General features: G+C 43.9%; 1 protein-coding gene across 1 annotated transcript in view; it reads left to right on the forward strand.

Annotated features, from left to right (window-relative positions):
• The window catches only part of col11a1a (collagen, type XI, alpha 1a), a 62,961-nt gene that overhangs the window by 21,208 nt on the left and 28,219 nt on the right, over positions 1 to 13,534 (forward strand). The window contains exons 9-35 of the mRNA XM_076138141.1: positions 409 to 474; positions 562 to 603; positions 719 to 781; positions 1,722 to 1,796; positions 2,014 to 2,097; positions 2,615 to 2,671; positions 3,664 to 3,717; positions 3,823 to 3,876; positions 4,002 to 4,055; positions 4,184 to 4,237; positions 4,887 to 4,940; positions 5,216 to 5,260; positions 5,418 to 5,471; positions 5,572 to 5,616; positions 6,263 to 6,316; positions 7,134 to 7,178; positions 7,491 to 7,544; positions 8,372 to 8,416; positions 8,515 to 8,568; positions 8,659 to 8,703; positions 9,876 to 9,929; positions 10,057 to 10,164; positions 10,405 to 10,458; positions 11,045 to 11,098; positions 11,985 to 12,029; positions 12,144 to 12,197; positions 12,483 to 12,527. Coding sequence (XP_075994256.1) covers positions 409 to 474; positions 562 to 603; positions 719 to 781; positions 1,722 to 1,796; positions 2,014 to 2,097; positions 2,615 to 2,671; positions 3,664 to 3,717; positions 3,823 to 3,876; positions 4,002 to 4,055; positions 4,184 to 4,237; positions 4,887 to 4,940; positions 5,216 to 5,260; positions 5,418 to 5,471; positions 5,572 to 5,616; positions 6,263 to 6,316; positions 7,134 to 7,178; positions 7,491 to 7,544; positions 8,372 to 8,416; positions 8,515 to 8,568; positions 8,659 to 8,703; positions 9,876 to 9,929; positions 10,057 to 10,164; positions 10,405 to 10,458; positions 11,045 to 11,098; positions 11,985 to 12,029; positions 12,144 to 12,197; positions 12,483 to 12,527 — 1,512 coding nt within the window. The remainder of the gene's footprint in view (positions 1 to 408; positions 475 to 561; positions 604 to 718; positions 782 to 1,721; positions 1,797 to 2,013; positions 2,098 to 2,614; positions 2,672 to 3,663; positions 3,718 to 3,822; positions 3,877 to 4,001; positions 4,056 to 4,183; positions 4,238 to 4,886; positions 4,941 to 5,215; positions 5,261 to 5,417; positions 5,472 to 5,571; positions 5,617 to 6,262; positions 6,317 to 7,133; positions 7,179 to 7,490; positions 7,545 to 8,371; positions 8,417 to 8,514; positions 8,569 to 8,658; positions 8,704 to 9,875; positions 9,930 to 10,056; positions 10,165 to 10,404; positions 10,459 to 11,044; positions 11,099 to 11,984; positions 12,030 to 12,143; positions 12,198 to 12,482; positions 12,528 to 13,534) is intronic.

Raw genomic sequence — 13,534 nt, forward strand, 5'->3', positions numbered from 1 at the left:
GCTCCGATATTTTTGTCAAATTGGTGCAGACAATGAGAAAGAAGACACAAAACTTCACACAAATTCAGAGTTAGGAATTATTTGCTACTTGCCGTTGTTGACTATATGCATGACACAAAGAACCTGTGAAGTAGCCTTTTGTTTTGTTTGGTCACTGTTAGCCACACTGCAGTGCCAATGCAATGACAGCATTGCTTCATTTCAAGCACACACTGTAGTCTAGTCTAGTCTAGAGTTCCGTTCCTGTTCATCATTACTAACATTTTGCCTGTTGTGTTGACGACGATTTGTTCAAACACATTCTTTTCGCTGGCCGATCCTCCTCATTCAACACTGCATTTCAATCCACCTGTGGACTCAAGCTGCGGTGTGAAGAATGTCACCTCTGTGGTCACTGTCTAACTCCAGGTTGCCGGTGCTGAAGGAGCCTTTGGACAGAAGGGAGAGAAGGGCGAGCCAGCTGTGATCGAACCTGTAAGGCCCCAAACCGCTCACTATTACATGAGCTGATCTAGTTCTCATGGTCAGCTGTTGTGAAATCTTGTGCTTGTGTTTTTGAAGGGCATGCTGATCGAAGGACCCCCAGGACCCCATGGCCCAGCTGTAAGTGTATTGATAAAAGAAAAAGAAATGGAGCCTATTTCATTGTAGCAGTGTGTGAATGGACATGCCAGCAGGCTGCTGATGGAGTTCTTCCTCTCTCCTTCTCTCTTTTTAGGGTCTTCCAGGTCCCTCAGGCCTCCTAGGACCCCCAGGCCCTTCTGGAGATCCCGGTGACAGAGTGAGTCACTGTACTGTATAGAATTGTTCATTTTTGTGGTTGGGTTGTTTTTGATAGCCGTGTTATGCTTGGCACTCAGAACCAGTGTTGTACAAAACACCCTTGAAGCTTGATGCGATTATATCTCTACCACATTCTACACATAAAGTCATGAGAAACTCAGTGACTCCAGCTGCAGACCTGATATAACACAAAACATATGTATATAAGAATCTGCCCATATGTTAACTGACTGAAGACAAACCTAGATGACAGTTTAAACCCAGACTGCCATTATTATTTTGGTTAGCAGCAGGGATGTATGCTTGATTATGGACCCTGAGGTATCTGGCATAGAAAACAATGTGTGTACTTATAGAAGCATACTGTCGCTGCTGCATGGGTCACTTATGTCACGGCGGCTCGGTCAGGATTCATGCTGATCCTATGTAGAATACATGAAACAACCCTCAATTTTATGGATTTATTTAAAAGTGTTTCATATGCAGCATGCCACTGAAACACACACACACACGCACACACACCAATATTCAGGGAGAGGATGTTGGTTTTGGACTGTAGACAGTGGCACGGCTTACAGAGAGACAGATCAAGTCTATTTCTGCTGGGGCAGGGGGGGTGGGGGGCACAGAGCGCATGTTAAACAAACTAACAAACAGCCCACCTCCAGTACTTACTGCTCCCTCTGTGTGTGTGTGTGTGTCTGTGTGTGTGTGAGAAGTGAGAAGTGAGTGTGCATGTGTGGTGTGTATGTTTGTGTGAAAGTGCAGCAGTGTGTTTGTGTTTCATCCCCCATTACTGCCACCTTTACAGTACATATAGGGGCGCAATGAGACAAAACACACTGGAAGACTATTTTAAAGCACTTTTCAATTTCAAATCCCAGTTGAGCTCCTCCTCCTGATCACTCTATTAATCTGCCATTGTCTCTGTATCCCAGGGTCCTCCTGGCCGTGCTGGTCTGCCCGGTGCTGATGGTTTGCCCGGGCCTCCTGGTACCATGCTGATGCTGCCAGTAAGTGCTCAGAACAACACCAGCTCAAGTTCAGATCAACTCCCCTGCTTTTTCATTTCAGCTTCCAAATATGAGACTATTTTAGTGGCTGAGACAAATATTTCTCTCATGTTTCTCTCTTTTCACAGGGATTGCCTGATAAAATATTTGTATTGACTTGGCATATCTGGACAGGATGATAACAGAAATGTTATGTGTGTGTGTGTGTGTTCAATAGTTCCGTTTCGGTGGGGATGGTGAGAAGGGTCCAGTGGTGTCGGCCCAGGAAGCCCAAGCACAGGCCATCCTCTCCCAGGCCAGAGTAAGTAGACAAGGACATTAAACAAGCCGGTGATAGGCCGAAAGTGCTCTGACACAACCCCCCATGCCCCCCCTGTCCCCCCTTGTCCCCCCGCCCCGCAGCCTACATACACAGCTGGGGAACGATGGGGGGGAGGATGGGGAAGGCGGTGTGTTTTCTGAGAGGGAGGCGTTTGCCATTGGACTGAGCTTTTTCGTTGGTCTTGCAAGGCTAAAAGGAGACATGCCGAGCACGCTGAAGTGCAACATAAAAAAGCCACTTTGAACAGATGGACAGACAGGAGAGACAGTTAAAAATACTTTAGGGGCTCGCAACCTGCGGGTGGGCTCGACCAACAGGTGGAGAAAATGGCTTTGTGTGTACGCATGTGCATGTATGAAGGGACGCTGTGCAGGGAAGAGTGTGTGTGAATGTATAGAGGGACTAGACTAGACTGTAGACTTATCTACAATACACAGTTCTAGATGAGATCTGTGTTTTGAATGTCAACCTAAGCTGTCTTGTGTTTGTCTTGTAGCTGGCCATGAGGGGATCCCCGGGGCCGATGGGTCTGACAGGACGATCTGGGCCAGTGGTGAGTTGATGCTTCTTACTCAACATGTCCCCACCCACGACCCCCTACCAAAAATAAAGAAATGAAAAAATAACACACTTCATGTCTTCTTCATAAGGCTTGTACAGTGATGACTGAATAATGAAACTGTTTACACTGATTACTTGCTGAGGCTTTGGTGGCTCAGTGTGTCTGTTACTATCTAGGTGCAACCAGCTGCCAAGAGCACCCCCCTCCCCACACTACACGCACACACACACACATATATACACACCCCACCCCCCTTTCTCTTGGGCTTGTTGATACACGATCCACTATTTATCAGCAGGAAAAAAGCCCCACAAAAGACGCTGAAGAATTACCCCCTGTTAGATCTGCTCCTCACAGGCTGAAGGACGGCATAATAACAGAGACAGGGAGAGAAATGAGGGATTTAGTACTTTAATATTCATCAAGTATACACCTAATACACATATTCCAAAACTCAGCTTTTCACTGCTTCTTCTGAAATGTCTGTAATGGCGAAATCACCAGTTGTGAATCCATACACGTTTACTCACAGCTCATATTCCCCAAACCTCTGCCCAGACCCACAATTTGGCATTTTAGACTTAAGTATATACCATAAGCATGCCGCTGTCTTAATTTTTCTGCACATTTCTTTTAATTATAGGCGTCAGATGTTAATCCTGCATTATCAAGATGATTCCACAAGCGTAAACAAACACACCTTTACCCATATGTGCATAATTAGATCATTTAGATAAGATAATTTAAATGTTTTTGTTGTGGTTGGATGTCTTGGTGTGAGCACCCAGGTGGTTTGTAACATGTAACAAAAGGAATGTGCAAGGATAGAACGTTACACAACTATGCATGGAGAGAATGTGCATAGCTAAATATTGCCACCTACTGTTTCTTTTAAGACATAGCTTTTTTTTAACCCCTTATGTTGCAAACTCACAGACTGAATGAAATGGATAAATGTTTTGATTGCTGTTTCGTTCCTCTAGGGTCTACCTGGCTCTACTGGACTGAAAGGTGACGGTGGCGATCACGGTCCTCAGGTGAGACAGAACGGACGCCACTGAGAAAAATGTCCAGTTACTGTACGCCACATTCAAGGCTGGAAACACTGTTGGTGCTTATGTGGTCCTTGTGTCTATGTACAGGGTCCTCGTGGTGTTCAAGGGCCTGCAGGACTCAGTGGGAAAGCTGGCAAGAGGGTGAGTGAACTCCATGATCTGCAGTGTGTTTGGTTCACATATAAATCAACATAAACCAGGCACAGGAAAGTCATCATTTAAGATTGCATTGTGTATCAAAAGATGACGCATCTTTTCTTTCCCAGGGTCGTTCCGGAGCTGATGGGTCCCGTGGAATGCCCGGAGAGCCAGGCAGCAAGGTACCACATGATGTCACTGAACCTCTCATGCTCTAGTGATCAATAATAATGTAGAAATAGTGAATGAACGTCGCTGTTTGTCTTGCCTTTCCTAAACACGCTCATGATGAGTTTGTCCTTCCACATAGGGGGACCGAGGCTTTGATGGACTCCCAGGTCTGCCCGGTGAAAAGGGACACAGGGTGAGTACAGAGTGGTTGATGTCACCTGTGTGTGATGTCATACAAAAATGTGTCAAAATATACACACTTAGTGATGTTTTCAATCATATATGGTTGAGTTTGGACAGGTACTGTTGCAAGTCACAAATGAGTCTGTGCAATATTATAATTCATCATAATAATTACAATACAACACATTTAGTTCATTCCACTATCAGTCCCAACCAGACTCCATGTAGAGATTTAGTGCTGCAGTGACTCCAGGTAACCACAGTAATGTTTCATAAATGTATGTCTGCTTTATAGAGTGAAGCAGGTTTTATAGGGCAGACTGTAGTAGAAGTGAGTTTTTGTGTAACACAAGATAAAGCAAACTTGTGTGTCGTCTCTGCACTGCATTAAGCTGATTTATTATACAGGTAATTCCAATTCTGCGTTATTGTTTGGAATCTAAATCATTTCCGTGAGCCGGCTTATACAGTATGATGATATTTTAGATCAGGCAGGAGAAGCAGCAAATGGAATTGTATATTAAAACTGTGAAATGAAATCAGAACAGCATCTTTTATAACAATGATTTGGGGGAAGTCGGCATCACTCATAAAACGATGACCCGAATCTGTCTTTATCCCCTCTCCTCTCTCTCGCTTTCTCCTTTCGTCCATATCAGGGAGAGTTTGGACCAATGGGACCGGCGGGTTCCCCTGGAGAGGATGGACAAAGAGTAAGCACCTTCTTCTTTCTAACATCTGTCCTTCACAGCGTCTAGTAAACCTTCATTCTGCCGCACTGAAGCACCAACTGTAGTTACATCAGCTCAGCCCTCAGGCGGCGGTAACTAAGGGGTGTGTGTGTGTGTGACCTGCCTTCCTCTGAAACTAAATAATCCCCCCACATACACACACAGGCACACACACACAAGCTGTTACTGTTTCGTACATTTTATATATGTTCAATATATGGGTCAAACGTTTATCTTTGTCTTGTTTCCCTTCATAGGGCGAGGATGGAGAGATTGGGCCCAGGGGATTGGCTGGCGAGAGTGTAAGTCCTGTCTCCTATCCTCTTTCAGCCTTTCACGTTTACCAGTTCTGCATCCTGTCTCACCGCTCATTCAATAAATCATCCAGCAGGGGACAGGATTTCTATTCTGGACATTGTTGCTCATTATCAAAGTTAATTTCGTCCTCTTTCTTCACAGGGTCCTAGAGGTTTGCTGGGCCCTCGTGGTTCTCCAGGCTCCCCCGGATCGCCTGTACGTATCACCCCCATGACCTCTCCTGCTCTGATGTCACTTCCTGCAGTGTATCTCTGTCTCATCCATCTTTTGAGCTCACATGATGTGTTGTTTACAGGGTGTCGCCGGCGTTGACGGGCCTCCAGGTCCCAAAGGAAACATGGTACGACCACAGCTTCCTCTCACTACACTCTCTGTAACGTCGCAGACCGTTTCTATAGCTTTTCACTGTTTAGATTGGGCTGTTAAAAGTCTTTTAGGATGCACAGCTGCGGGGTCAAAGGTCATCAATGTGCCTCGGAGGGCCAGAGAGGGGTAGTAGCTGTTTGAAAGGGTAGAGATGAAATGTTAAAAGCTGCTGCTGCCTTTTTCCTGGTATTACATGAGAAATTGTTTCAGTTCTTGTAGCTCACAACTGAATACAAGTTCACAGCACCCCCGGGGATGTTGAAGGGCATGCTGGGAAATTAGGAGCTAATAGACTCTAACATAAGTGGATCAGAAGGAGGTTCAACAAAAACACATCAGAGCTTTTCCTTACAAAATAACTAAGCAGCGTGTTGAGAGTCAAACGCTTCATCTTATTTAGTTTGGGTTATTAAAATACTAATTCGATATTCCAAAGTTGACATTTTGACTCCACTACTCATGGTTAAAACGTTTTACTTCAAGTGCCACTGTAAAGCTTCCTGTTGATGGATAGTACAGTGAATTGTGCCCCATTGATCTGTATATATAGTTTAAGCAGCAGTGTTGAGGTTTTATTCTTGAACTGCTTGTAGTTTTTGACAGACTCCATTGTTTTTCAGGGCCCACAAGGAGAACCAGGCCCACCCGGACAGCAGGGGATCGGCGGAACACAGGTAAAGAGAGATTCCTTGTTTTGCTGCTCGTGAGCTCAAAAGATGCCTTAGATGGATTGAACACACACTTTGTACACACACACACATTGTAACACACCGTCGCAGCACAGTGTGTTTGTGTGTTTGTTTGAATTACATCTTTTTTCATTTTGAATCAAATCAGAAGATGAAATATTGAGATAGATGATTGATTACATTTAGAAATTCTAAGCTACTCCTCCTCTCCTTCCTGCTTTACGTCTGTTGCTTCCATCTCTCCCCAGAGACATAAAGAATACAGGCACACACACATGCACACACATATACACACACACACACACACACATTTTTCTCACATATTTCTCAGGGGTTTATCTTGGGAGGGGGAATGTTTCAGGGGTTGAACGATCCACCTGAAAGCATCTTATTCATGTCAGTGGAATTCCTGCAAGGCTGCCACACCTGTAGGGGCAAGCTTCAGTGCCTCAAATTACCCTGCTACACACACACACACACACACACACACACACACACACACACGTGCACACACACATTAGCCATCTACAAAGTTTGAACACATACCCAAAAATAATTCACCTCTACAACCTCTAATAAACCTACTGATGCCCCCCACCACCACCACACACACACACACGTGCAAACATACACACACAAACACACACACACACACAGACAAGCATAACATTCCATTAGCTCTACTATTTACAAATCCCAACAACCTTCTCAGTTCATTCAGCAAGTGTGTATGTGTGTGTTTGAGCATACTTGCGGTTGCCATAGCAGCAGACCTTCATTTCTATGTGTCCCCACCTTATAGGGTCTTCCTGGTCCTCAAGGCCCCATCGGACCACCCGGTGAAAAAGTAGGTTGAATTCTTTCTTTCATCATTGCATTTGCTACTCTTGTCTCTCTAAAGATGATCATTCTAATTAGAACTATTCAATCTATAATCAATATGCTGCGTTTGAAGCCTTCGTTTCTCACTGTGATCAACATTATTGGTCTTAAATCAAACTCTACAAAGCACAGCATGGTCATAAAATGTCCCGACTTTGGCTTTTAGGGTCCTGCAGCTGTCCTGTATGAACTCTCCTCTGTACTCCAGATGAAATAGTGCTCTGGAACTTGTTTGTGACCTCTGACCTCTGACCTTGTTTGTCTCTTCTTTGTACAGGGACCTCTGGGCAGGTCAGGGTTGGCGGGCTTGCCTGGAGCTGATGGGCCTCCTGTGAGTTCTCTCATCACTTATATATGAACATAGAGTATTGGTATTACATACACACACGCGCGCAGGCCACATGAAAAGAAAATCTCAAATATTCAAATTGTGTTTTTCAATCTCCGTCTTGTTTTGATTTACTGAAGAGAAGTAAATCAGATTCGATATTTTGATTTTGATTCCCATCCCACAGTCATGCTCTCTGCCCACACAGGCTGTCAGGCTGTCAGGCAGTCAGGCAGTCAGACAGACAGCCCTTAGTCTGCCTTAGGCCTCACAGTTTGCAGATTTACAGCCTTCTGCCTCAACCTCGCACCTTAGATTCTGGGAGTCCCAGGTGTCGGCAGCTTAAGGTCTCAAACGTGTGGCTGGGCGCCTGCATGTGTTGAGGCCTGGAGCGACGCTGGCCCTGTTTAAATCTTCCTGACCATCACTCCAAACACAACACAGAGACTCTTGTTTTGAACTCCACAACATCACTTATCCTTCCATCTTTCCCTGTGTTGTTATCAATATTCACACATCTATCTTTTCTAAGCGAGGTCATTTAATTAATTTGTGAACCAACATTTGTCAGTTTGATTTTCTTCATATAATGGCATTGATGCGCACTCAGACGTAAAAATCTATTCTCCACAATTGCAACAAAGCTTGGACTTCTTAAAGTGCTTGAATACCACACACACACATCCAGAAGTTTATGTCTTAATCCAAAAACAACAACAATAACCATGTTTAGGGCTTTGAACCAAGCCAAATGGCCAAAACTGTTCATTATCTTGGTCTCCTCTTATGTTTAAGGTGTCTGAGAGTTCTGCTTGTTTCTTGTTCTACAGGGTCATCCTGGTAAAGAGGGACCTCCTGGAGAGAAGGGAGGCCAGGTAAGCTTATTGCAGTCTGCTGGACCGGTAAAGGTGCGTACATATCTACAAATAGAGCAGAATACTGATCATCACTTTCAATATTTCCTTCTCTCCAGGGTCCACATGGTCCTCAGGGTCCTATTGGTTATCCTGGACCTCGTGGTGTAAAGGTAGGATTCTACTCTGTCCATTATGTTCCGTTTGATTCTATTCGATTATATTCCATTTTTGTCTGATTATTGTTTGTTTCCTGTCAACAGGGAGCTGATGGTGTCCGTGGTCTGAAGGGTGGAAAGGGAGAGAAGGTACAAAGTCTTTCATAATAAGTCCAGTTAGTGATGGAGCAAAGATTTCTGCTAATTTGAGAAAAATGCTTCGACCATGCAAACAGCCCATATATGTGCTTTGGAGTTGATGTGTGTATGAAGATTGTGAGGACATCAACTGACCCTCTGGGAGCAGATTGGGGTTTTATTCCTGTCACAGATGTTTTGTCTGTGACTGTGGCCGTCTGAGCAGCCAGACTTTGTTTTGACTCTTTGGAGTTTGAGTGGGTGGACACTTCACTGGTCAGTCGATATCCATCTTCAGTGGAGACGCAGACTTACTTGGAGTGACCCTCAATCAGTCTGTTGAATGTAAAGCTGTGGTGCTTGAGGCTTCTGGCTTCTCAGAGTTGCACAATCCATCCCAAGCACTTTTGAAGTGTGTTGGTCAGCACATAGAATTTCAACTAAGCTGCCTTTCAATATGGACGCCTATTTTTCAAAAAGCTATTCGCTTACGCACCTGTATAAAATCCATTATCTGACTGAGGGCTGTTGTTTTCACTAGAGTGACAGGTAATCATATCTGTTTTTTATTGAATTATTTATAGCAAAAGATCCAAAAGCCAAAACCTTGAGGAATAGGGCTGTTATGAATAAAGGATGTGCGCGTGTGGCCTGCCAACACACATGCTCAGCGCTGCATTATGCATCAGATAGGGCTGAAAACATGGACAGGTGTCAGGAGACAAAGAGGACGAGTCAGAGACAGAACAGTCTGTGGGGAGGATGAAGTCAATTGCGTCCTTCAGCATCTCTGTGAGCTCATTCCTTCTGATCCTGAGTTAATAAGCTAACAATTTCATCATACTTTATACAAGGGGTTTTAGACTTGATATACTCTTCCAAGTGCATTCTGGGATAGACTCTGCGGCCCTGAATAGGATCAGAGAGTCGAGGAATTGGACGCGTGGTCGCCGACGGCGTAACATAAACACGGCGCAGCTCCCCTGTTAATAGCTTGCATATGCTGTTCCACTGTCTGACCAGCAGAGAGCAGCATGAGTCATGTGATTCACATATGGGCCCGTCAATAAATACTAATGATCACAGGACAAGAAGGTCCAGTGTGAGGTTCCATCTAAGAGTGGTGGGATTTAAGAAAAACACAAAAAACAAGTGCAAATGTCCTTATTTTTGTCTCATTTCAGGGTGAGGATGGTTTCCCAGGTTTCAAGGGAGACATGGGAATCAAAGGAGACCGGGTGAGGAACTGAACAACACCATCTGTCACCTATGAATAACTTCCTCCACTCCCCTGCCTATTTCTACTCTGGGCATGGAATCAGAAACGCAATATTCAATATTTGTGTGTGTGTGTTTGTATTTCAGGGTGAACTTGGTCTGCTTGGGCCCCGTGGTGAGGATGGTCCTGAGGGTCCTAAAGGTCGCTCTGGCCCTAATGGAGAGTCAGGTCCCCTTGGCCCTGCTGGAGAAAAGGTATGTATGCCTTTATGAGCAGCTAACACTTGATTTTGCATTTAGTGTCATAGATTAAGACGTTACTATTCTTTATTATAACACAGTAAACACACATCCAATTACAAAGTGTTACCTCAATGAAAATGTATTGTTTTCTATCAGCACTGCTTTGATCGTATCTGGCTGAGCTTTTTATTACCCAGCCTACGGTAAAGCTTTGTTACCGGGCTGACGTGTGTGTTATTAATGTCTCCTCAGGGTAAACTTGGTGTCCCAGGGTTGCCAGGATATCCAGGAAGACAAGGACCAAAGGTGTGTTGGTGTCATTCTGTTACACTGCAGCGCTCACACCTGTGTTCTAACTGTCCAAAGTGAACCAGAGCTGAGTTATGAGGACGAAACCGTGCCAACTTCGATTCTGGCAAAGAAAGCCCAAGTGATGATGATGATGATGACATGTGACATCACCTAAATTCTGTAGTTTAGAGATGAGTGAAGCACCGGCTGTGTTCTCTTGAAATGTGTGTTCTTCTTTGTATTTAAAGTTGCTGTGTTTGTATGTTTCCATCATTGCTTCTCAGCAGTTGTTTGTTTCCAGCTAGTTTGCTTGAGAAGTCTCATCTCATCTGCCGGTTTAAGAAGCTTTTTATAGCTTTTCTACACACAACAGGATGGAGATTCAGGTTGAGGAAGAAACTGTGAAGAGTGTAGAAGAGAGAGAGACTATCTTTATTTATAAAAAGTCCAAATTCATGGACTTGCCCTGGTGTGAATCCTGTTAAACTAACTCACCTTGACTTGAAGCGGTGGTGCAGATACATGCAGAATCTTCTAAATGAGCTTCAGTTATCATGCAAAGCCTAAACTCCTCCCTCCCCTCCGCCTCTCCTATTGACAGGGCTCAAGCGGTTTCCCTGGTTTCCCTGGAGCCAATGGAGAGAAAGGAGCTAGGGTGAGACGACACACACACACACACAAACACACACACAAACTCCACGCACACACTCTGCCCATTTGTGTTTGAAAATCACCAAGCCATCATATTTCCGGCGCAAAGGAAAATTGATTCCTCTCCTAAAAGCGTCGGTGTGGCGACTTTAGCAGCAAAATCAATGTCACCGGCCTGAACAGAGAAAGATCCACTCACACACACACACACACACACACACACACACACGGGAAGCGCTGACAAATACCCCAAAGGTTACTTTTTAGTATTAAAGTGGCCAATATGTCAAAATATATGAATAAACCTTCTTTTGGTGTCAGTGAGGAATGTGTGTACAAGATCCATTTAAAATGTTTAATATTGTGGTGATTATACATAATTCCCCCTCGGACTATGGTGTGGGTAGGTGTGTTCCCCACGGTGGTTAAAAGGGCACGGACTTCCGGTCCGCGGGTTGTTGTTTTGCTGTATTGATGGTACGAGACGATTGAATCCGCATGTCGATAAAGTGTACGTTAAAACTCAATACGCCGCCTCCGACTCCCGTCCTTCGGCACTACAATATACATATTTTTTCTGTTGAGTACATCAAAATCCTTGAATGGACACTTTAAAACGTATTATGCCACGTCAGCCAAAGCCACCTGCCAAAATGAAAGCATCAATAATGTGAACTCGTCTGTACATGGACTAAACTGTCACTTTAGTCACTGCTGAGTTGAAGCCAGCGAGCCGTTTTGCAGCTTTTGCATAAAACAAAATCCCCATCAGTTACTGGCAGCCTGTTTCTGCTGATTTAAACGGATCAAAATATGCCTGTTGCACATCAGCAGCACCATGTTACTCTTTTAAATCTGTGCTAAGTTTTCTTGCTTGTGTTCTCTTATAGGGCATCGCAGGCAAAGCTGGTCCAAGGGGGCAGAGAGGTCCAACCGTACGTACTTCAACAACTCCTTCAGAATCAATCTCTTATTCTGATTTAGACATTATTTCAGGCCTAATCTCATAAAGCTGTGATCTAATCTACTAAACTGTATTCTCTCTCTAGGGTCCCCGTGGGGGTCGAGGAGCCAGAGGTCCCACAGGCAAACCCGGTCCCAAGGTAGGACTCACACACTCTTTACATAGACTTTGTGGGTTCATTTCACAATGTTAAGCTGTTTAGAGTTGGGTTTGATAGACAATTTTCATTTAAAGTAACACAGAATACTGCACATTTTCAAATTTTAAATGATAAACCCATGATGGATTTCTTTGAAAAGCTTTGATTACAAATGCATGAATGAAAGTGTAAAACATGTACTTCTGCCAGCACTGTGAGAGAAAGATAGACAACTCTATTCATGATGTAAAGACTGAAATGATAACGATTTGTTGTGTGTTGCAGGGAACCTCAGGAAACGATGGCCCCCCAGGCCCACCTGGTGAGAGAGTAAGTTCATCATCTTCATCATCTTTAACACTCAAACCTACAATCTAGGGTGATGTCATCATATGTGACAGTTTGTTAGAAGCGATCTCGCCTTAAAATTCCATCTTGGTCATTATTCACACTCTGATTTTTAGAGAACATAATGATTTTTTCCTGACAGTGACAGAAAAATCAATAATGATAAACTGAAGTTGATCAAAGTCTAACTGGCTTTTTAAGTTATTCGAAATATTTTTGATAAGGTTTGTAATTTAGTCTTTCATTGTGTTCAGCAAACAAACAATGTTTCCTTTCTTCTTCTTTTAATTGAACTCTGTGTTCATGTTGTTTCCTTCATCTCAAACACAGTGGAGTCGTCTCTGCTCTGTTTCTGATCAGCTGTTCTGTCCCATAATAATGAGATCTATCCCTTCCATGCCGTGTTGTGCTGTTATCAAAGCAAACTCAACACCTCCTGCAGCTCCACATTCTCCAAGCGTCAGTTCCATTTTGTTTGATTCCTGGTTCTGTTTATCCCAGTTGAACCGATTGATTTACCAATTTCCATTTGCCATTTTGTTGTATTGAACTTAACGGCAAAGTCAGAATCTTCCATACGGCTGCTGCAGTAAAAGAGGAGTTCATTTCTTCTAGTCATGATGGTGATTTGGCAGCAATTGAAACATCACCAGGAATCTAATCCAAACCAAGAACATGATATAAATCAACAAAAGGCTTGAACGGTGAAGTAGCTACAGGAAGTGTTTGGTTTGAGGTGACAGTCGCAGCTTAAAGTATGTTCTTCAATCTATTAGATAAGAGTAAAGGCACAAATGTAGGCATAGATCCAAACTCCCTAAGGTACAGGAGGTCTTATTGTCCACATGGGCTTCACAGTCTTGTGATTTCCTCTTCACGCTTCATCAAAGTGCGTGTGATTAATGTTTCTACACAGAGATGAAGCTGTGAGTTCTGCTTGTTCGGTGTGTGCAGGTGCTTAATGCTGTCTGCCCTCTGCTTTGACTTCA

This window comes from Genypterus blacodes, unplaced genomic scaffold, assembly GCF_046128005.1.
Source record: "Genypterus blacodes isolate CSIRO-AG114 ecotype Tasmania unplaced genomic scaffold, CSIRO-AGI_Gbla_v1 ptg000348l_1, whole genome shotgun sequence".
In the NCBI taxonomy this organism is placed as follows: Eukaryota; Metazoa; Chordata; class Actinopteri; order Ophidiiformes; family Ophidiidae; genus Genypterus; species Genypterus blacodes.